We start from the raw sequence: 19,180 nt of genomic DNA, 5'->3' as shown, positions 1-19,180 counted from the left end.
TGATGCAAACTGCATCACAAATGTGTATGTAAACTATCGTTGCTCCACTTATTACTTGTTTATCCTTGCTAATTTGCAGGTGGCAGCTGCGTTTCAGCGGGATGACAGTCTGAGAGGTTGGTTGATAGGGGACAACGGGTATCCACTGAAGCGGTGGCTACTGACACTGCTGCTCAACCCCACGACCCCTATCAAACAGAGGTGTAACCGTACCTTTAAATGTGCTCGTACTGTAATTGAGCAAACATATGCAATCCTATGCATATGCTAACCCTGCATAATTCTGACATACATCACTGGCACTTTATAGATTTGTATCAGCAATATGCAATGACATCTGTGTACACTCCAGGGAAACCATTAGCGATGTCTATATAAGGTAAGTGATGTCAGTGGTTATGTAATATCAGCCACCCTGAGACCGGAGAGTGATCCCAGCACTTTAAATAATAATAATATTATTACCTGTGTAGCTTTTGTGTAAATATTAAATATTGTTGGTAATTGTGTTGGGTAATTTCACAGTTACTGTACAAGTGTATATGTCAGGTCTCGAAGCACAGAATGAGGAAGCACATTTTCTTGTCAATTCTCTGTAACAATCAGTACACTTTTTTTAATAAACCATAATACCTGGCTTTGGGTATGTTTCTTATACGAAGATAAAATAGGTATTCCAAAACACAACAGATTTTTACATTGTTTAGCATTTTCATCAAACAGTAGCATGGTGTGAATTGAGTGAAATGTATAGCGATCAAATCCTGGCATTGCGGATGATATTATTTTCAGTTACTTGAGAGCCAAATACAAAATAAGTTAGCTGACGTACAGTTACACATATAGACTAGAGTTGCCAGCAACTTTACAGCTTCCAGTACCAGTGCCAGTAACAGTACCAGTACCAGTACTAAAACACTTTAGCAAATAGTGCAGAATGCCAGTACCAGTACCAAACACTTTAGGAAATCTGTCAAGACCCAAGAAAAGCAGACATTGGGCCAGATTCTCAGAGCTATTTACTCCAAATCATCATTGGCATGTTATTTTTATTTTCGGATAGCAAAAACACACCCAATAAAGTTACCAAACCAGAAATAAACAACTCAGACGTTTAATTTTGGGGTTTGTGAGCAGTCTATAACTGTTTATTTTTCGTAATAAGAAATGTAAATAGTGTTTTGTTTTTTGTTTTTTTTCCTTTCAGACAAAAAATGTGCTAATGACAATTTGGAGTAAATAGCTTTGCCAGCCATAAGTCCACATTACAAAAAAAATAAAATAAATAAAAACAAAAACATGATTTGGCAGCGTTTAGTCAAAGTATTTACTTTCAAAACACAGACTAAAACACTATGGGAGGAATTCACAAAGTCTTTTACTTCAGTCATTGGTATATTTTTTTCTAAAAAGGGAAAAACACCTATAAATGACACATAACTCCAAATAAACAGCATAATAACTTTATACACATTGGAGTAAATGGCTTGTCGCTCCCCTTTGTGTATAAAGTACAAACCAATTCCTGACCTAATATTTATTCTGGAGACCCATTATATTCACCACCCAGTTTGTCAAGCAAATGTGTTTACATGCACATCCAATCAAAATGAACTAATTCTGAATGTGGGGCTGTCACATTAAAGGACAAAAAAGCTCAAGATGGAACTGTTCTGTGTTTTGTTGAACTAATATATTTATTTAAGAAAATGCCTCAAGATGATAAGGTTACATTTTTTTATGATGCCAACATAAGTGTTAATTAGCAATTAAGTACGAGTGAATCTTGAATAGATTACAACAGAATATTGAATACTGAGTGGATCATCCAAAGGTTTTTTGTGCTAACCTGCAGAAAAAAATTCTTTTCACGGTAGCGAGCACCCAGGTATCTGAGGTGCAAGCACGCCAATATTGCAGCTGTTGTACAGTAAAGGGGGTCTGAGGCTGCAGACCCTCAGGGCTATTGCTGAGGCTGGGGTGGAGCTCTTTGAGGTGGCTGCCTAGAGCGACGGCCCTGGAATTGCTTCCTGGAACGCTGTTGTGCGGATGAACCACGGCCCGCATTCCTGGCAGTCTGTGGAGGGGCTTGGTTTTCCGTCACCGCTGAGTCCTGTAGGCAGTGCCTCAGGTCACCCAGCAGGGACGTGGGTACTGGGACCGTTTTTGTAACGGTCCTCGCCCGAGGGGCTTGCCAATGGCTCGACCTACTTCATGCCGGGGCGTGGGGAGCAGAGCGGCCACCTGTCAAGATGCCTCATGCTGCTGGAGGGAGCGCTGTAGGATCTCCTCCACAGCTGGACCAAATGTATGCCCATGGGATATTGGCACGTCTAATAACGCCGCTATATCCGCATCAGGTACCCTAGCTTGCGACAGCCATAGCTGTCTGCGAGCTACCACCATGCTTGCCAGGCTTCGGCCTAGGGCTTGACCTTGAAGGCCAGACATCTGGAACAGTGTACTAGATATGAGGCGGAGCTCCATGGCCAGGGATTCCGTGAGCACGCCATCTAGGTACGCGGTGAGAATACTCACCATGTTAGCTAGGCGAGTTGCCTGCGCTTCTGCTGCATAAGCCCTCTTTAGGTGTGTCTCCGTAACCCTTCATTGAGGGTTTGGGCACATGGGCCCTCTGGGCGATCCACCCACTGGCAGAGCCTTAACCAAGGCTGCGATGGTGGACTCAACCAGGGGGGAAACTTGCCAGCCTCAGTTTCCCTGTGTCCTCTAATGCAGCGAGCCGAGCAGCTTGCTTCAACCCCTACTAACCTGGTTAGGGTTTTTTTGTTTTTTCTATTCTGAGTGCTAACGGATCATGCTGGCACCAAAACAAGTGAGCATAGGTGGGCCGAATGGCCTTTTGTCATTCTGGAATTTCTATGTTCTTATGTTCTTAACATACAACCAACAAATATAAAAAGCACACTTTTAACTGCAGCAAAATGTAGGCCTAAATAATAATAGCTATGTACAGCAACAACAGGTTACCTTTTTCTGCTAAACTGACATGCAACAACAGAAAAGGCAATCTCCGGCATATTCCACTCAAGCTTAGCTGCCCTTGTGCTTCATTGCTATTGTAGTGCCTCTGCATTGCCATCACAGATCATTTACCAAGGATACAAGTAAGGATACTGAGTTTAATCACCACCTTTTAATATTTATTACTGCTCAATATGATCAATATGCTCAAAATTCCTTTGTTTTTTTATAGATTTGAAAAGGGTCTCTGAATAAAAAGTACTCATATTGTTTTAAATAACATTATCTGCAAGCTATCTGCCTCTGGTCTTACTGCATGAGTAATTTGCTGATAAATGGTATACATTTTATTTTATACAAACTCTTTAATAGGTTGTTGTGACAGGGAGAGAAGGAATCTGAGCTACAAGTCTCCCTCTCGACCAGAAAGGGTGCTGTGTAAGGTTGGTGGTATGCTTTCCCATAGATGGGTCGACTCGATGGTAGATTATCAAACAAGTCCATTGTGATCAGCTGCGGGGCATGCAAAGACTGGATAGACTGTGGCGCTGGGCTGATCACAGGCAGATGCAGCTACGTAAGTATGGCCCCTTATGCTAAAGTTACGAACGTGTCGGAGCGCTGTGTTTTGGTTTGTTTTTGTGTTGCTGAGGAATAGGAGCCAGGGAGCTGCAGCCGCGGAGCACAAACCCTAGAGCACCACTATCTCTGCACAGGACAGCACAGCACCACCACCATGTTGCAGAGCACATTTCTGTGCACCGTGGGGATTGTAAATAATTGTTGTTTGTTTTCTGTTTGGGACAGAAACCTGCCATATACCCCCCAATACCATTGCTGGTAGAGGAGCGAATTTATTATTTTTGTTTGAGAAATAAATACGGACATTTTTGATATTTGAGACTTTTGTCTGGACATTCACTTCCTTACCCACACCACTCACCTCCTGACAGTTGTATTGCCTATTAAGTAGCACTGCAATGAAAACATTATTGTAAGGTGGTTTCAGGGCAATCAGCAGTATTCTCCAAACTGACCCATATTAGTTTGATTAGGCTCCAGAGACATCTCTGAAACAGTGAAACAGGATTTTTCAACACTAACTATGCTAAACTTTTCCTGATATTAGAAGGGGCTGCATAATGATACAATAAAAAGTTGTTACCCAATGTTTTTCTGTATAACAGCCAGCACTTCCTTGATACACTTGTCACAATCAGCTACAATTACTGTGTGTATCCATAAAGATAAACATTAGTCAATTCCCTTTTAACTCATTTATAAAATACTCTTAATTCATAATAAATTATAAAACGTTTGAAAAATATAGTTACCTTGTAACAGAGGAAGCTGCCTCAGTAATTTAAAATAAGTAAATAATGCAAACAAATACATTAACCTTAAACTCACAAACTGCATTTACATGTGCAGCTTAAATCACTCAGCAACATGGGCTTATATTGTCCAAATTAGGACACCCTCAGAAATCAAACCTCCTAACGTCAGTTGTCATACATCCCCTATGGTAGTTAGTTCTACTACCTCCTCCAGTTTATTGTCAGGTGGCAGATGTTGCTGCTATTTTGTTTCAGGTATCATTCAAATTTGGTATCATGGGTCATTCATAATTTGTATCAGGTGTCACTTGCATTTTGTATCATATGTCACTCAAATTTTGTATTGAGTATGATTCATATTCTTTAGCAGCTCATCAATCGAGTCAGTCCTCAGGCATCATACACTTTAGGTATTGCATGTGCTTTTTTGCAAGATTAAGATGATCAGCGTGCCTTCAGTTAGGCTACATCCAGACACACCAGGTATAGAAAACAGCAAGTGGAACACTCTGACATAGAGGGTAGGGAAATCATTGATAAGTCATACGCAGGGCTTGAATTTCATTTTTGAGTGCTGGGGGGATTTCCCCCCTATGCTGCAGCCAATGGGGTGATTCCAAAATTTTTGAGGGGAATGGCAAAAAAAGAGGCACTTTTGCATATAAAAAAACTATATATATTTCACTGCATCATCGTTCACACTGGGGTTGCTTTAAAATAAGCTGCTTTCAGGAGACCAGCTGTTCATCATTTTATTTATTTATTTATTTATAACCAGAACTAGTCAGAATGCGGCTCATAGTGCTTTCGTCACTGACACCCACTTCCTTAGAGATTGTTGTAGCGTTTCAGGCATTCTAAATTGGCTGAAAAATACAGTTTTGTGTCTTAAAATATCTCTGCAGGATTTTCCAGCACTGCAAGTTGCAGATATGCGGGAGCAACTTGGAAAATGCGTGATTCCCGCAATCCTGCACTGAAATTCAAACCCTGCATACTGGTAGCACCACATGAGTTTTTGTGCATTTCCTGTCAATAAATCAAATAGTTTTGAAAAGTGGTACTAAACTGTTTTAAAAGTTTAGCACCAGAGAGCCTACTGGTGCTATATTATCAAACTCCGTCCTAATCAAGCCCCCATTCCCCTGCTCTTCAATTCGTTTTTTGTGCCTATAACCCACACCCCCATCACTCTCCCTGTTACAATGATATATTTAACAACCTCTGTGTCTATAACCCCCACCCCCACCACATTCCCTGTTACAATGATATATTAAACAACACAGTGTACAAGGCTGCAGTTTACTAGTTTAATTCTGCTTAGAAGTTTGCAAATACATCATAAACTACACTGACAACAACGTGCATAGCATAACCAACATACAGTTTCCAGTATAGCATCACAGCTTCATGTTAAGGCCTGGGTCTGAAGAGGCATCAGGCCCTATTCTAAAAATCACTGCTGCTGAAATCATTAAAACAAGGCTCCAAGGTTATGAAAACTAACAATAGTTGAAGAAAGTCTCTTCAGTACTGTACATTTTCATATAAAACTAGAACCATGCAGTCTGAGTAAATGTCATTCTTATATGAAAAAATATATATAGCATTTTTGGAGCTGATGTTAAACTAGCTGAGCTATAATAATACAGTGCATACAAATTAAATTCTCTGTTATTGTGTCCTATTAAGGTCACCAATGAAGTACATTAAAAGCACTCCTTGCATTAACAATTTAAAATGTATTTACTGGTAATTTTTTCTACAAACCAGTAACAAGACTGGACTGTTACAGACCAAGAAAAATAAACTGCCTAAAGCCCCTGTCTGTTTTTAACTAAAACTCCAAATCACTCCTGCACACCTATTCGATTGATACGTGATATTTGAACTCTTGTCGTTTGAAAACGGGCCTTTGAGGGGAAATATCCTTGGGAAGATGATGATGGCCAAATAAATCTGGAAGTGGAATTTCCGAATCATTCAATTTGTGAAACTGTAGTACAATCCAGTGAATCCGGATCTCATTTTTTAAAGAGATGCAACGGCACAGAGTGATTATTTTCACACTTTTTTTCACGCTGTAGTCGCATCTCCTTTAAAAATGAGGCCCTCAGTCACAAGCAACAGCTAAGCATGCCCCCCAAGCTGACACTTAGCGGACAACTGTGAATAGAAATATTGTTCACATCAAAATGTATGTAAAATATAAACTCAAACATTGGTGGTGTGGGGCCCACGTTCCTGAATATTGGTGGAGCACGGGCACCTCTGGCCCCTATAACTCGTCGCCTATGACTGCATTTGCACTTACAAACAAATACTATTTGATTATATTTTTCCATTTCTTTTAAAATACCTACAGTAATATTATATTGATACATTAACAAAACAACTTTTACATTCTTTTGGACTGCCTGTAAAAATCAATACCAAATAAACAAATAAATGGCTGTATTAACTGTACTGTTTGAGTACCGATTCAGCTGTGTATGGGTTACATTGATCTTCTTTTCTGTGTCATGTACAGACTCATACACTTGCTGCCTAAGAAGATAATGCAACCAGAATGAAATCAATACCTTGTGTCGCAATCTCACTAGAGGCTGATAGGGTTTCGGGTCAAATCCATCCTTGCTTGGCCTTCCCTCTATAACCAGTAAGGCAACTCCAAGCAATACAATTGCTGACCACCATTTAAGTGTCCTCATTGGTATTTCCTGTCAAAATAAAATAGTAAATGGTCAGTGACTGGTCTTTTTATAGCACTCCTCACTATCAATTCAATATCACATTTTTCTTGGGCAAATGCATCAACCCCAGTGTAATTAAAGCAGACACCTAACACTTCAGATCTGACTAATGTTTGAACTAATATTGTCAATAACTGCTTAACATGCCATGAAAGGATACGATCTGTTTGGAATCCTATTAAGAAAAAAAGGTGTTAAAAAAAAAAAACACCAGACAGTGTTTTTCCTGTTTCATTTTTGCAGCATGCCTATGCAAGCCACATTAAATGTCTCTACAAATCTATTCCAAAAGCAGTCTGATTATGAATAAAGGACGGTATATACAAACATGTTATTATTATTATTATTATTATTATTATTATTATTATTATTATTATTATTATTATTATTATTAGTACTAGTATTATTATTATTATTTTATTTGTTTTGAGAAAAGCTTTAGCAACTATGTTATAAAATAAAAAAAGATAAACTATTACTCCTGTTATTGCCCTATTTTTTAAAATGTGCAGATGCCTTCCCACTTCCTACTTTAGTAGTTTTATGATCAGACGTCAGTTCCTCATATTTTTATGGACCTATACTGTACCAAATATGAACATTACAGAATATTGTAGTTGTTTAATTTTGGGATTTTTTGTAGCAATCTTAATGAGAACTGCTTACACAAGCAGTGCTTTCAGCTTTTGAATTTTGAAGTCATTTTGATGGAGATTCATTTTGAAAAACGTATTTTGTCGACTCTATTGTGTCTGCTTACACACTGCGATAAATCTGCTGAAGAAATAAATTGTAGGATCTCATTTATTGCTTTTCTGCCTCATTTTACAGTTGAGTGAAACATAAACATCAAGTTACTTGCCCTAGGTCACACATGAATGTGGCATGCTGGATGATAAATACGTTAAAATTTCCCTCACATATATTATTCTGTGCAGGGGCTTTGCTCCAAGTTAATTGAGTTAATATTATTTTGTTGAACTTGCAAGGGAATATATTGCCATGCAATATATACACAGTTTCTTTCTTTCACATTTGAGATAAATAAAGTGGTTAACTTGACGGTATGTAATGTATTTTGTGTTTTAGAGAAAGGCCCAGCTTTTCCTGGTCCTCCACAGAACACATTGATTGTTACATTTGCTTTGGTTATTTCAGAAGTGTAACTTGCGTGTAAACCACACCGAGTCTGTTGTTTTATTATTAGTGTCTTGTGGCTTCCTTTCATTCCAATGGAAATGCAATACAATTACAGTGACAAGGCAATGGTTCCGTACTAAGGGCCTGTGGTAGTTACAATGCTGTTAGACAGCTACGACTGAGTTAAAATTTTCCTATAACCCATGGTTATCCAAGGATACAATGACATTGCACCGAAATCTGGGACAACACATCCTTGGTAATTACTTGTGTGTATAATATATAATTAAAGGAGTGGTAACCAAGACTAAAAACATATTTTCTTAACTCTTTTCAGCATTAGCAAAATGTTGTGCTCATGGTTTTATCTTTTTTAACATAATTGTTCAAATACAATGAAATATGGTGTCCATCACTTCCTGTGTGAAGTTAATTGGTCTGACTGCAACTAAATTACCATATTGTAGCACCGGAAATGATTAGATACCAGGAAGCAGTAGCTTAAACTTTTAGCCTATAGCATTGCATGTTTTCAGCAGCTATAATGTTAACTAAAATGTTGACTTATTCATCATAGTATCCTGGCTCAAGGAGACATTTTTACATTACAATAATGAGCTTGGCTTGAATTTGGCTATAAAAGCCCTCTACATAGCAAAGAACCAGCATCTCCTGCACAGCAATGTAAAACACCACCAGCAGTGCTGTAACAATCAAATGAAAGCTTGTGAAGTGGGAAACATGGAGACTTTAAGAGGAGTAAAGCGAATCTGAAGCACAGTTTTTGATCAAGCAAATTTACCAAGAAGTACAAGTGGTCTTGAATGCACTATAGTTAGGGGATCTGGTTTTCGGTTTTAACCGATAAAACACCTCAGATACAAACAACAGCCAATGAAACACACGAGTTACTACTATACATATTTTGACAGAAAAAAATGCCCAAGCATTTTGGAAAAGTAACCGAAAACAATAATTTCATACACGAATTTACACAACTCGAAAATAGCTAAAAATAAGCACCGAAAAATTAAATAAATAAAAACCTAAGCCTTAATTATAGCATTTTGAAGCTTCCCCTTTAATACACACAGAAAATAATAAATAAATATGGTATTGATAATCCTGATTTGTGTAATAATTTATTTCTTAGCAGACGCCCTTATCCAGGGCGACTTACAAGATATCACATTATTTTTACATACAATTACCCATTTATACAGTTGGGTTTTTACTGGAGCAATCTAGGTAAAGTACCTTGCTCAAGGGTACAGCAGCACTGTCCCCACTGGGGATTGAACCCATGACCCTCTGGTCAAGAGTCCAGAGCCCTAACCACTACTCCACACTGCTGCCCATTGCAAAATCATAACTACACTAATGTAAAAAAAAAAAAAACAAGCAAAAATATATTCTGTAAGCAAAATGGGAAAGTGAATATGTTTTTATTAGAAATAACAAAAGTGTATTTCAGTTTTTTATTTTTCTTAAACATATTTCCCAACATAAAACCAATGTCACCTTACAATAATTGATTTTGAGTTTCAGTGTTTTAAAATAAAATATCAAACAGAACGGAATTTCAATGTACCATTTGTAATTCAGTAATATGAGAGAATTGGTCAGGGGTCTGAATACTTTTGGAAGGCACTGTATATATATATATATATATATATATATATATATATATATATATATATATATATATATATATATGATAGAAATGTGATAAGTTTTTTGGAGGAACAAATGTGTGGTTTCTATTATTAGGATTGTAGAGTTCTGGATTTGGGGTAATCTGTTCTGGGAAAAAATAACAGATATTATAAACTCACTAAGGGATAGAAGTAAATTAGATTTTGTTGAAACCTTTTATTTTCTACCTCAGGGAATAAAAAAGCAATTTATTCATAATTACTAATTTGAAAATTGAATCTGCTTTATTAATGTTTTATTGCATAATAAAGTTAATTTAAAACTAAATGAAAACAAAATAAAATGTGCCTGTGGTCATATTATTAATAACAATAATGTATTTTCTTAAAGAATATTGTAGCACGATTTCTATTCACTGTTTATGTCATACTGTCTGGCTGTACTCGGAGAAATACACATCAGTGTTGCGTTTCATTAGATTGCAATAAGACTGCATATGTTTCTAATACGAGCCACACATTTCTAATATGAGCTAATACGATTCTAATATGAGGCATACGTTTCTAATACAAGCAATATGTTTTTTGTACACAGAGATGTTAAGGGTGGGTGCTAATTGAATTGGGTACTGTGTATACACAAGAGATGTATTTAAATGCAGCTCATAACTGGATTTAGTTTGGCTACAGAAACAAAGAACATGATAAGGCTATCCATTAGGTCAAGAAAAAGTCATCCTTATGATAACAGTTACCTACATCTGAAAACAGGTTTGATCTATCTAGCAACATAGTTTAGACTAAGAAGGGCTTTTATTTAATGAGTACCATACAGCAATATGAGGTTCAGAAGACAAAATTAATGTTTCTTTAAAGACAGGTTGAGTGGTGGCACAAAATTGTTTTGGTAGGACCCTCAAGTTAAATATTTACCTAGGATTTGGGGATACAAAAGCAACTGATTTCCAAGTAACTACTTTAGGATCTGCTGGCATGATTCATCAATTCTACATAGTCTGTGTTGGATATACAGTATATGTTTTCAGTTCATAGTCATCTGTCAATATTGGTGTGAAATAGAAAATCTTTCCTTGATTGATGGAATGGTATACTGTTAAAAGACTAAACAGCAGGGTTTTTTTAAATCCCTGACCTATCCCATAGAGAGATGAAGGTCAGTGCTTGCTGATTAAAAGGATGGAAAGGTAAACTTTAATGGTCATAAGTTCAACAACCGACACAACTTTGTGTATGAAACCTCCGGAGAACTGAGAAAGCAGTAATAAAACAACCTTTACCCAGAGAAGAGGGTGGTAGAATCATTTTGTCTGGTTTGGAGCTGCATGTGGAAGGTCAGCACACTGACACTGACCTTGCTAAATGGTCTAATGAAGCATAGTGTTTTCATGGTTACAGGTTGTAAATGACCAAGGGGGCTCTATAAAACATAACTGCATCTACCAAATGCCAAAGCACTTAGTCTGATAGTTCAGATAGATTAAGCAACATTTTACAAGTATTGGTGAATTCAATTTTGGAATTTCCAAATGTGATTACACTTTTCCAATTTACAATTCAGTTAAAATGAGGTTAGTAATAGAAACATCTTCAACTGGCTTCACAGACCCTGATTAGCACTAATCACAACCTACCTCACCAAAGATAACATTATGTAGTCAAAGATTCATACTTAGGTGTAATTATGATGCATAGCTTTGTATTTCTGTTGACATGTGTCCTAGTCTTGTGTTTAAATGTATATAATGTAAAGGTTAAAAGTGGCAGAAACACCACCACTGTTTTTGTTAAAAACTCATCAAACAATGACCAGACCAAACAATGCTTAGAAGCAACTCTGACTTAATATTTTATAATTAGGAATGAATCTTTAATTGTTTGACTTACCAAGTTTCCAGAGTCTATTTTTACTACTTGAATGAACTGTTGTATGACCCTTTTTACAGCAATCTAATTAACCTCTTCCAGAATGATGCAGGTCATTCAGAGTGGCCCATTTAGCAACACCATTGCATTTTCACAGATTCTCAACTGTCCATAGTATATATATATATATATATATATATATATATATATATATTGTAAGATAGCGGGTTATGAGAGACAGCAGGGAGGGGGTTAAAACCTCCCTGCGAGAGAAATGCACCGTATTGTATTGTTTTATTGTTTCATTTAGTTTTGTTAATTGTTTGATTGTATTGCTTTATTGTTTAGTTTAATTGCTTTATTATTAATTACCATCCGCACCTGGGCGTTATAGGGAATTAGACCCAGGTGCGGGGGTTTAAAAGGAGAGTATATATATATATATACACTGTATGTATTAAGCTGAGTAGGACTGTAGAAGTGTAACATATAATTTAACAAGACATCCTACAATTTAGAAATACAAAACAAAATTGTCATGTTGTTGCAGTAACTCAAATTGTTGGGCCTAATCAAAAACCGAAAAATGAAAACATTTCAAAAACATTTTAAGAGTTTAAATTTGTATCAGTCACCGTAAGTCTTGCTGCCAGAGTATAGTGCTATATCAGAGCATTTATTATTATGTGCTTGTGAAGCATCATTTTAACTGGAAATAGCATCACATGACCAATGTGATCTGTGTGAACTCTCTAATTTCATAGGGTACAATGGGATGGTGTACAGAAAATGCAGGTAAAAATATACTGTGGGAAATGCAACAAGAATTAAACACTATGAACCTAAATGTTTGAATTTATGTAAATATTAGGTTTTGCAAGATATATGAATACATTTGACATGTTTGCTTAATTTTGCAATTGTAGCTGATGTTTTGCAAACTGCGAAACTCTTTTGGTGTTTGTGTTACCTGTTTTGAGAATTGTGCTACTAGTATCAGTAACTGTGCTTTAGCAATTGAGAATAACTGTAATAAGCATCATCTACAATCTACTTTTCAATCAGACTAACGGAAAAGTCCCTTGTAAACCAGAATCAGTGCAATAGATGCTCAAAATACATATCACTGTGATGCAAATTTCTAGAAACACATTCCTGTTTTTAAAAGATTTTAATGGATTGAGAAATAAAATGGGTCTTTAAATATATCTCCAGCTAAGCGGATCAAGTATAAAGTGCCCTATTATGCATAAAGTTTTTTTTTCTTTTTTCTGAAGGCTGGTTCTAAAGCCCAGTTGGACTCCAGTCTTAGTTTATTCAAATGCAAATTCAGCCTGAACTTTAACCCACTTCAAGAGATTAATGACAATGCCTCCAACTGCTGCTCAGTATTAACTCTTTGTAGCCTTTTTTTATTATTATTTTGCTAGGCACAGCAAGTTTTGAATTTTAATATACTTGTACAACGTTGTAGTGTCCAAGACACAGTGGGAAAGTATAACTCAAACTCAAAGCTTGATATAAAATTGTTCAGGTCTTGAAAAGTGCGACCTTCATCCCTCATCTTTTGTTTTTTAAAGTAAGTAATGTATATGCTCTGAATGATATTAAAACCTTGTTGCATTCATGTATTTAATAGAAAATTAGGTACAGTTGTACAGAAAAAAAACATGTATTGCCCATTCCCACCACTCAGACACCTTTACTAAATATCTTGGTATCCATGAATAGACAACCATCCCCTCTTTGGACAAATAGGAAAACAATTTAATAAGCAAGATGCCCCATACAGCATGTGCAGTGGCACCCTCAGTGTTATCTATTTATAGAACAGCAGGATATGATGTTTGTCCTTCCTTTAACTTAAAAAATGAGTTTCTGCAATGGGGAATGCCAAGACCAGTATCACACTGAATGCTACACCAGTCTTGGCACCATTGCAGAAACTCTTTATTGTGGGGGAAATTAAAAACAGATATTCTACCCATTTACAGTGGCTCTCAAAAGTATTCACCCCCCCCCCCCCCCCCCTTGGACTTTTCCACATTTTATTGTGTTACAACGTGGAATCAAAATGGATTTAATTAGGAGCAAAGAAGAATGAGCAAAAACTGCAGTGTCCAGATGTGCAAAACTGGTAGAGACTTATCCAAATAGACTCATGGCTGTACTTGCTGCCAAAGGTGCCTCTAACAAATATTGACTCAAGGGGGTGAATACTTATGCAATCAATTATTTTCTGTTTTGTATTTGTAATTAATTTAGAACAATTTGTAGATTTTATTTTTCACTTTAACATTATGGACTTTCTTTGTGTTGGTCAGTGGCAAAAATGCCTAATTAAAGCAATTTTGATTCCATGTTGTAACACAATAAAATGTGGAAAAGTCTAAGGGGGTGAATACTTTTGAGAGCCACTGTATGGCCCTTATTCAACTTCACAAGCTTTCAGGATTTGTATTGCTCTGGAGGGATATGTGACCATTCCTCAGTGATTACTGCTTCAGAAAGGGACAGCATGACCTATAAAGATCCCCAGTTTTGTTACTGTTCTTTGTATAACATCATATTTGGATAAATAATCCATAGGGATATGCAGCCATTATACATTACGGAATACATGATAGGGAGACCAGCCATTTATACAGGATATATATATATATATATATATATATATATATATATATATATATATATATATTATACACACACATTCATACATCCATTCATTCATATATACATACAAAAACATATGTATTAATAGGGTAGGTTGATAAATAGATAGAAAGCAGTACAAAGATGTTTGTTCTTGGAATACAGAAACTTACACACAAAGAGGATACACACACAAAATGAACATTCCTCTATTTAGAAATAGACAATAAAATGTCAAGTATTGTAAGTGAAGACGTTATTCTAAATGGTTGTTGGACAACAGAGTAAATTGCTCGCTACAGGCAGGCATGTTAAAACAATTACCTTTATCAGCAGTGTTCTCTCTAGACATCTGAACAAATTAATTAAATATATCCGAGAAAGTCATGAGAATCTTTTTTATACAGGGTTTGGAATTCATTTGTGTGTGTTAAACTGGTCCTAGAGAATGTGTACAGAGACTTTGTGTCATATATTAAAACTAAAAGGAATGTCATTGTAACATAAAACTTTCAAGAAACTGATTAGTAGTTAGGAATACATAAAAATGTAGAAATTACTTGAAAATGTGATTATTTATCCTCTTAATAACATTACACTTCCACTACCCCTTAGGTTCTCACAGTACTCTGGGTCTGACAGTCATTGACAGATTCACACTAGGCTTTACAATGTGTTTTTTTATGATAACACATACTGATCCCCCCCCCCCCCCCCCAAAAAAAAAAAACATATTGTCTTTAGTCAAGATGGTTCAATGTGAACTAAAATTGAACTCAACAGATCAATATAGTCTGTTTGACAATGAAAAAAAGGCAACAGCTCTTGAAACGAGAATATCAATAGATATGGCAGAACTGCATCAGATCTAGCTTTAACCCCAAATAAACAATACATTCATTAGCATTATTTAAGTGTTTAAGTAACCTTTCTAATAAATTTAAAAAGTAGAAATCATTAAAAAAAAAACAGGCCAATGAAACAAGGCCATAATATGTAGGAAATGAGGATTTCTGCAATAACAATGGGATTACTCAGGGATTAGTTTTGATGTCACAGTAGAACGACATCAAAATGACGGTTTTTGAATTGCATTACTTCCACAGTAAGCAGTTCACTAACATTATAAATAATAACTCAATTTAGACTGCGTGGTATCCAATGAAAATGTAATTACTGAGGCAGAGTGTAGGTTGAATTACATTTTAATATGATATGTGAGTATTAAAATGTTCCCAAATGTGCAATTGCAATACTCCTCGTAGTCATTATACAAAAATGTCGCCCTGTGTTCATACTGTGTTCAATATTTAGTTTTAAATATATATCAAAGTTATGCAAAGTATTGGAAAAGGAATTTGAAACAACTATCATTTTTGGCTTTTTTCTTCCCACTGCCTTTCATCACCAGCGCTGCAGCATTGCAATCAAGTACAAGGATGCATTATTCAATCTGTGCTGAACATTTAAGTCCATTCAAAGCAGTTGTGCACAATTTGAACAACACCAAAAAAATATCTAACTTTTTGCCAGCTTTGTTTAGGACAGGGCAAAGGAGTTGATTTTATATAATCAGCAAACACTTATTCTGTGATAAAACCCTTGTCATTATTTTGTAAAATATATGAGAAAGATATGTACAACATATCAAAACGTTGGGCACAGCTGGCTCTTTGAGCTTATATATATATATATATATATATATATATATATAAGCTCAAAGAGCCAGATGCCCAACGTTTCGATATGTTGTACATGTTGTATATATATATATTAGCTATAACAAATAATAATAATAAAGTGAAACCTGTATATTAACATTACCTGATAGTCCTGTCACAAAGTATTCCAACAAAACAGTTTTAAAGCAGCAATCTATCAATGTGAGATTGATCCAATCCAGTCTTTTGCATCTGATAGAAACGGTGTGACTGTGAGTGAAGTAAATCGGGTTGTTAATTCCTTTTAAGATAACAAAAGCTTCCTACAGGCAAAACGTCGGTCCAAATTCTAACTTCAGCACCAACAGCTCGCTGAACAGCTCCTGTTTTGACAGCAAAGCTCACCTCTCTCGGGTCTGAGGCACCACTGAATGACTACCAGCTCTAACCTCACGAGCTAGCTGCGTCCCGAGATAATTTGCATACAATCACAGCGTCAACCAATCAACAAGCGCAGACACAGAAACAGAGTCATAACAGTCAGCTACTTTGTCAGATACCGAGCACTTTACATGCTATATAAAATACTGTACTGTGAGCAAAATATAAATGTTTCTTTTTTGTTTGTTGTTTGCTTCTAGTTTTTTTGTAGAAGTGCAAACAGAAAGTTTGGGTTTTTTTTGCGTGTTACTGTATACATTTCAAAAGTAACAAATACTGAGAAATGCTGCTATTCCAGAATCCATTTAATTTTACAGTTTTGGAGTTCTGGTGCAAAATTTGACATTTTTAATGATTTCAAATGTATCATGCCAGGCCAGGAGTTATTCAGTGTCCACTTTAAAGATGCATTGGATCCATTTTAATCTTAGTCTGCTGTAATCCTTTCCATTTAAAGAACAGCTTCCGAGTTGTCCATTGTAGAATGGGTCATCTGAGGACATTATTGTTTCTAAAAATTATGTTTTGCTGACAAATTCAAATAAAAGTACCAAAAAAGAAGGAAAGATTCCCCTTTAATGAAGTTAAGAAAGACAGCAATACACACGTCAGAGAAAAGCAGCAAATGTGTCTCTGGTTGGCTTCCATACTTGACAGAAAAAAGCCTTCCATCTGTAGCACATACTTTTGTGTAAATGGGCGGCATATTGCACATTAACGAGGCACCAACATTATTTAAAGTTGCCTTACATTTTAATATGCATAGTTATATGAAGTATTATAGCTAAGCTCAATTGTTTAAAAAGAGGTACTCTTCTGTCTCAAGCCTGTTTTGTTGCAGCATGCACTTTACTTGGCCATTACCACTACACCCGACATTTGCCCTAATAGCTTGACAGATTATTCAATTCACACTAATTAGTTTATTTAGCACAATTTGTCCTATTTTACACTGGTTTATACCCCACCTAAACTGTCAGAATTACTTAAAGCCGTTTTCAAATTGTATATATTTTTTGTGTGACTTTTGTTTTTAAAGAATTTAACCTTACTTTAATAAAATAGAACTATGGATATTGAACACCATTCAATGGAATCACTATGGTAACATGAAATTGTGTTACAGCACGGTGTTGTTGGCTTTGAAAAAGAACCTGGATTTTTTTTTTTAATGATATTTGAAAGCAACACTAAATCCTTTCAATTACATCCTACTGGTAATAACTCCTTTACCACTAGTTTTTCTAGGGGTATCCAACTGCATCATCAATGCATATATCATTTTGAACATGTATTACAATACTGATAATACAGAGGAGTTTCATGTTGGAATAGCTGTCGTCCTACTTCTTCCAAAATGCTTTAAAATCAAAATAGCTTTTTGCACCATGACATTGCTTTAAAACTCCAAAATTATACATCTCCATTGGAATGTTACCTAGTGTCAGTTTTAATAGGCCAATTATAAAATACAACAACACTGGCATTTTGTTTATATCATAATACACTTAATTAACAATAGAATACAAGCTTGTTTTATTTTTTAAAAAACAACTTAAATATATCAGATTAATAAACTTTTAAACCTGCAAAACAATGTTCTTTTGCAAATTGCTGTATCATCCATCCTCTGTGAAATCTATGGAATTGCCCAATAAAGCTACAACATGATTTATGACTTAAATAATTATCATTACCACATGATTAAATGGTTGTTAGAAAGTCTGTCTCTCACATCTGTATAGGAGCTCAGTGTAGTATACTCATGTGTAGGACTGATTACAGTAATTTATCACATCACTAATTTCTTTCTTCAAAAAAAATACATTAAAATGTGAAAGAGAGCAGGTTACCCTGTAGATGAATATATTGTTTGTGTAATTTTTATCCTTAAAAAAAAAAAAGATAAATCCTTTGATATGCAAGCTCTGTAGCACTTTGAGTTTCCGGGGCTTCTAAATAGATAGATTGTGCTAATATGCCCCCCCACCTCTCTTCCTCACAAACAGCCTTTTCAAAAGCAATATTTCCTGTAATAGTTTTTAAACATGCATCTGTCTGTGTTATTACCAAACCTCGTATGTCACATTGAATTGTTCAGGAACCCACATAACTGAGGTTAGGATGTTATGCATTTAAAGAGTTAAATATTAGCACAAGGCAGATTATATAAAGTACTGCTTTACATATTATAAATAACCTGGACCTGAAATCTATCTTTATTCAAGTTCCAATCTGCTGGAGACTTAACAGCAGCCAATCAACATGACACTTAAACTGTATTAATCCTTTTGATGTTTGTTTTTTTTCCCCACCAGAGATTATTAACATGACTAGAGACAATAACAATAAAGTGGAATGCGGTATGCAAAAGAGCTGGCTTTGCATTACATGTACATAGAGTTATTAACATTGATATATTCTGATATTTTCTTTCACATTTTTAAAAGGTGGATTAAAATAAACACAACATGTATTTAATTAAGGATTACACAGTTGACAACAAATCTTTTCAATTTAACTAAACAGTGACAGACCTAAATACCATTTGCATTAATTAAATAGAACCCCTTTTTTGTGAAATTCAACCAAAAGTGTGTTATCCTTCATTAATCATTTAACAAATTATTCATTTCTAATTCATAAACACGGACAATTTGTACAGTGCA

General features: G+C 35.7%; 1 protein-coding gene across 2 annotated transcripts in view; it reads right to left on the bottom strand.

Annotated features, from left to right (window-relative positions):
• The window catches only part of LOC117421526 (follistatin-related protein 5-like), a 239,073-nt gene extending 222,576 nt beyond the window's left edge, over positions 1–16,497 (bottom strand). For both annotated transcript variants that reach the window (XM_034036037.3, XM_059031278.1), the window contains exons 1-2: positions 16,234–16,497; positions 6,905–7,042 (exon numbers count right to left, since the gene is read on the bottom strand). In XM_034036037.3, coding sequence (XP_033891928.3) covers positions 6,905–7,033 — 129 coding nt within the window. In that variant the 5' untranslated portion in view covers positions 7,034–7,042; positions 16,234–16,497. The remainder of the gene's footprint in view (positions 1–6,904; positions 7,043–16,233) is intronic.
• Positions 16,498–19,180: the final 2,683 nt, after the last annotated feature.

Source organism: Acipenser ruthenus, chromosome 1, assembly GCF_902713425.1.
Source record: "Acipenser ruthenus chromosome 1, fAciRut3.2 maternal haplotype, whole genome shotgun sequence".
NCBI classification, from domain to species: domain Eukaryota; kingdom Metazoa; phylum Chordata; class Actinopteri; order Acipenseriformes; family Acipenseridae; genus Acipenser; species Acipenser ruthenus.
This window is presented reverse-complemented; position numbering and strand designations above follow the sequence as displayed.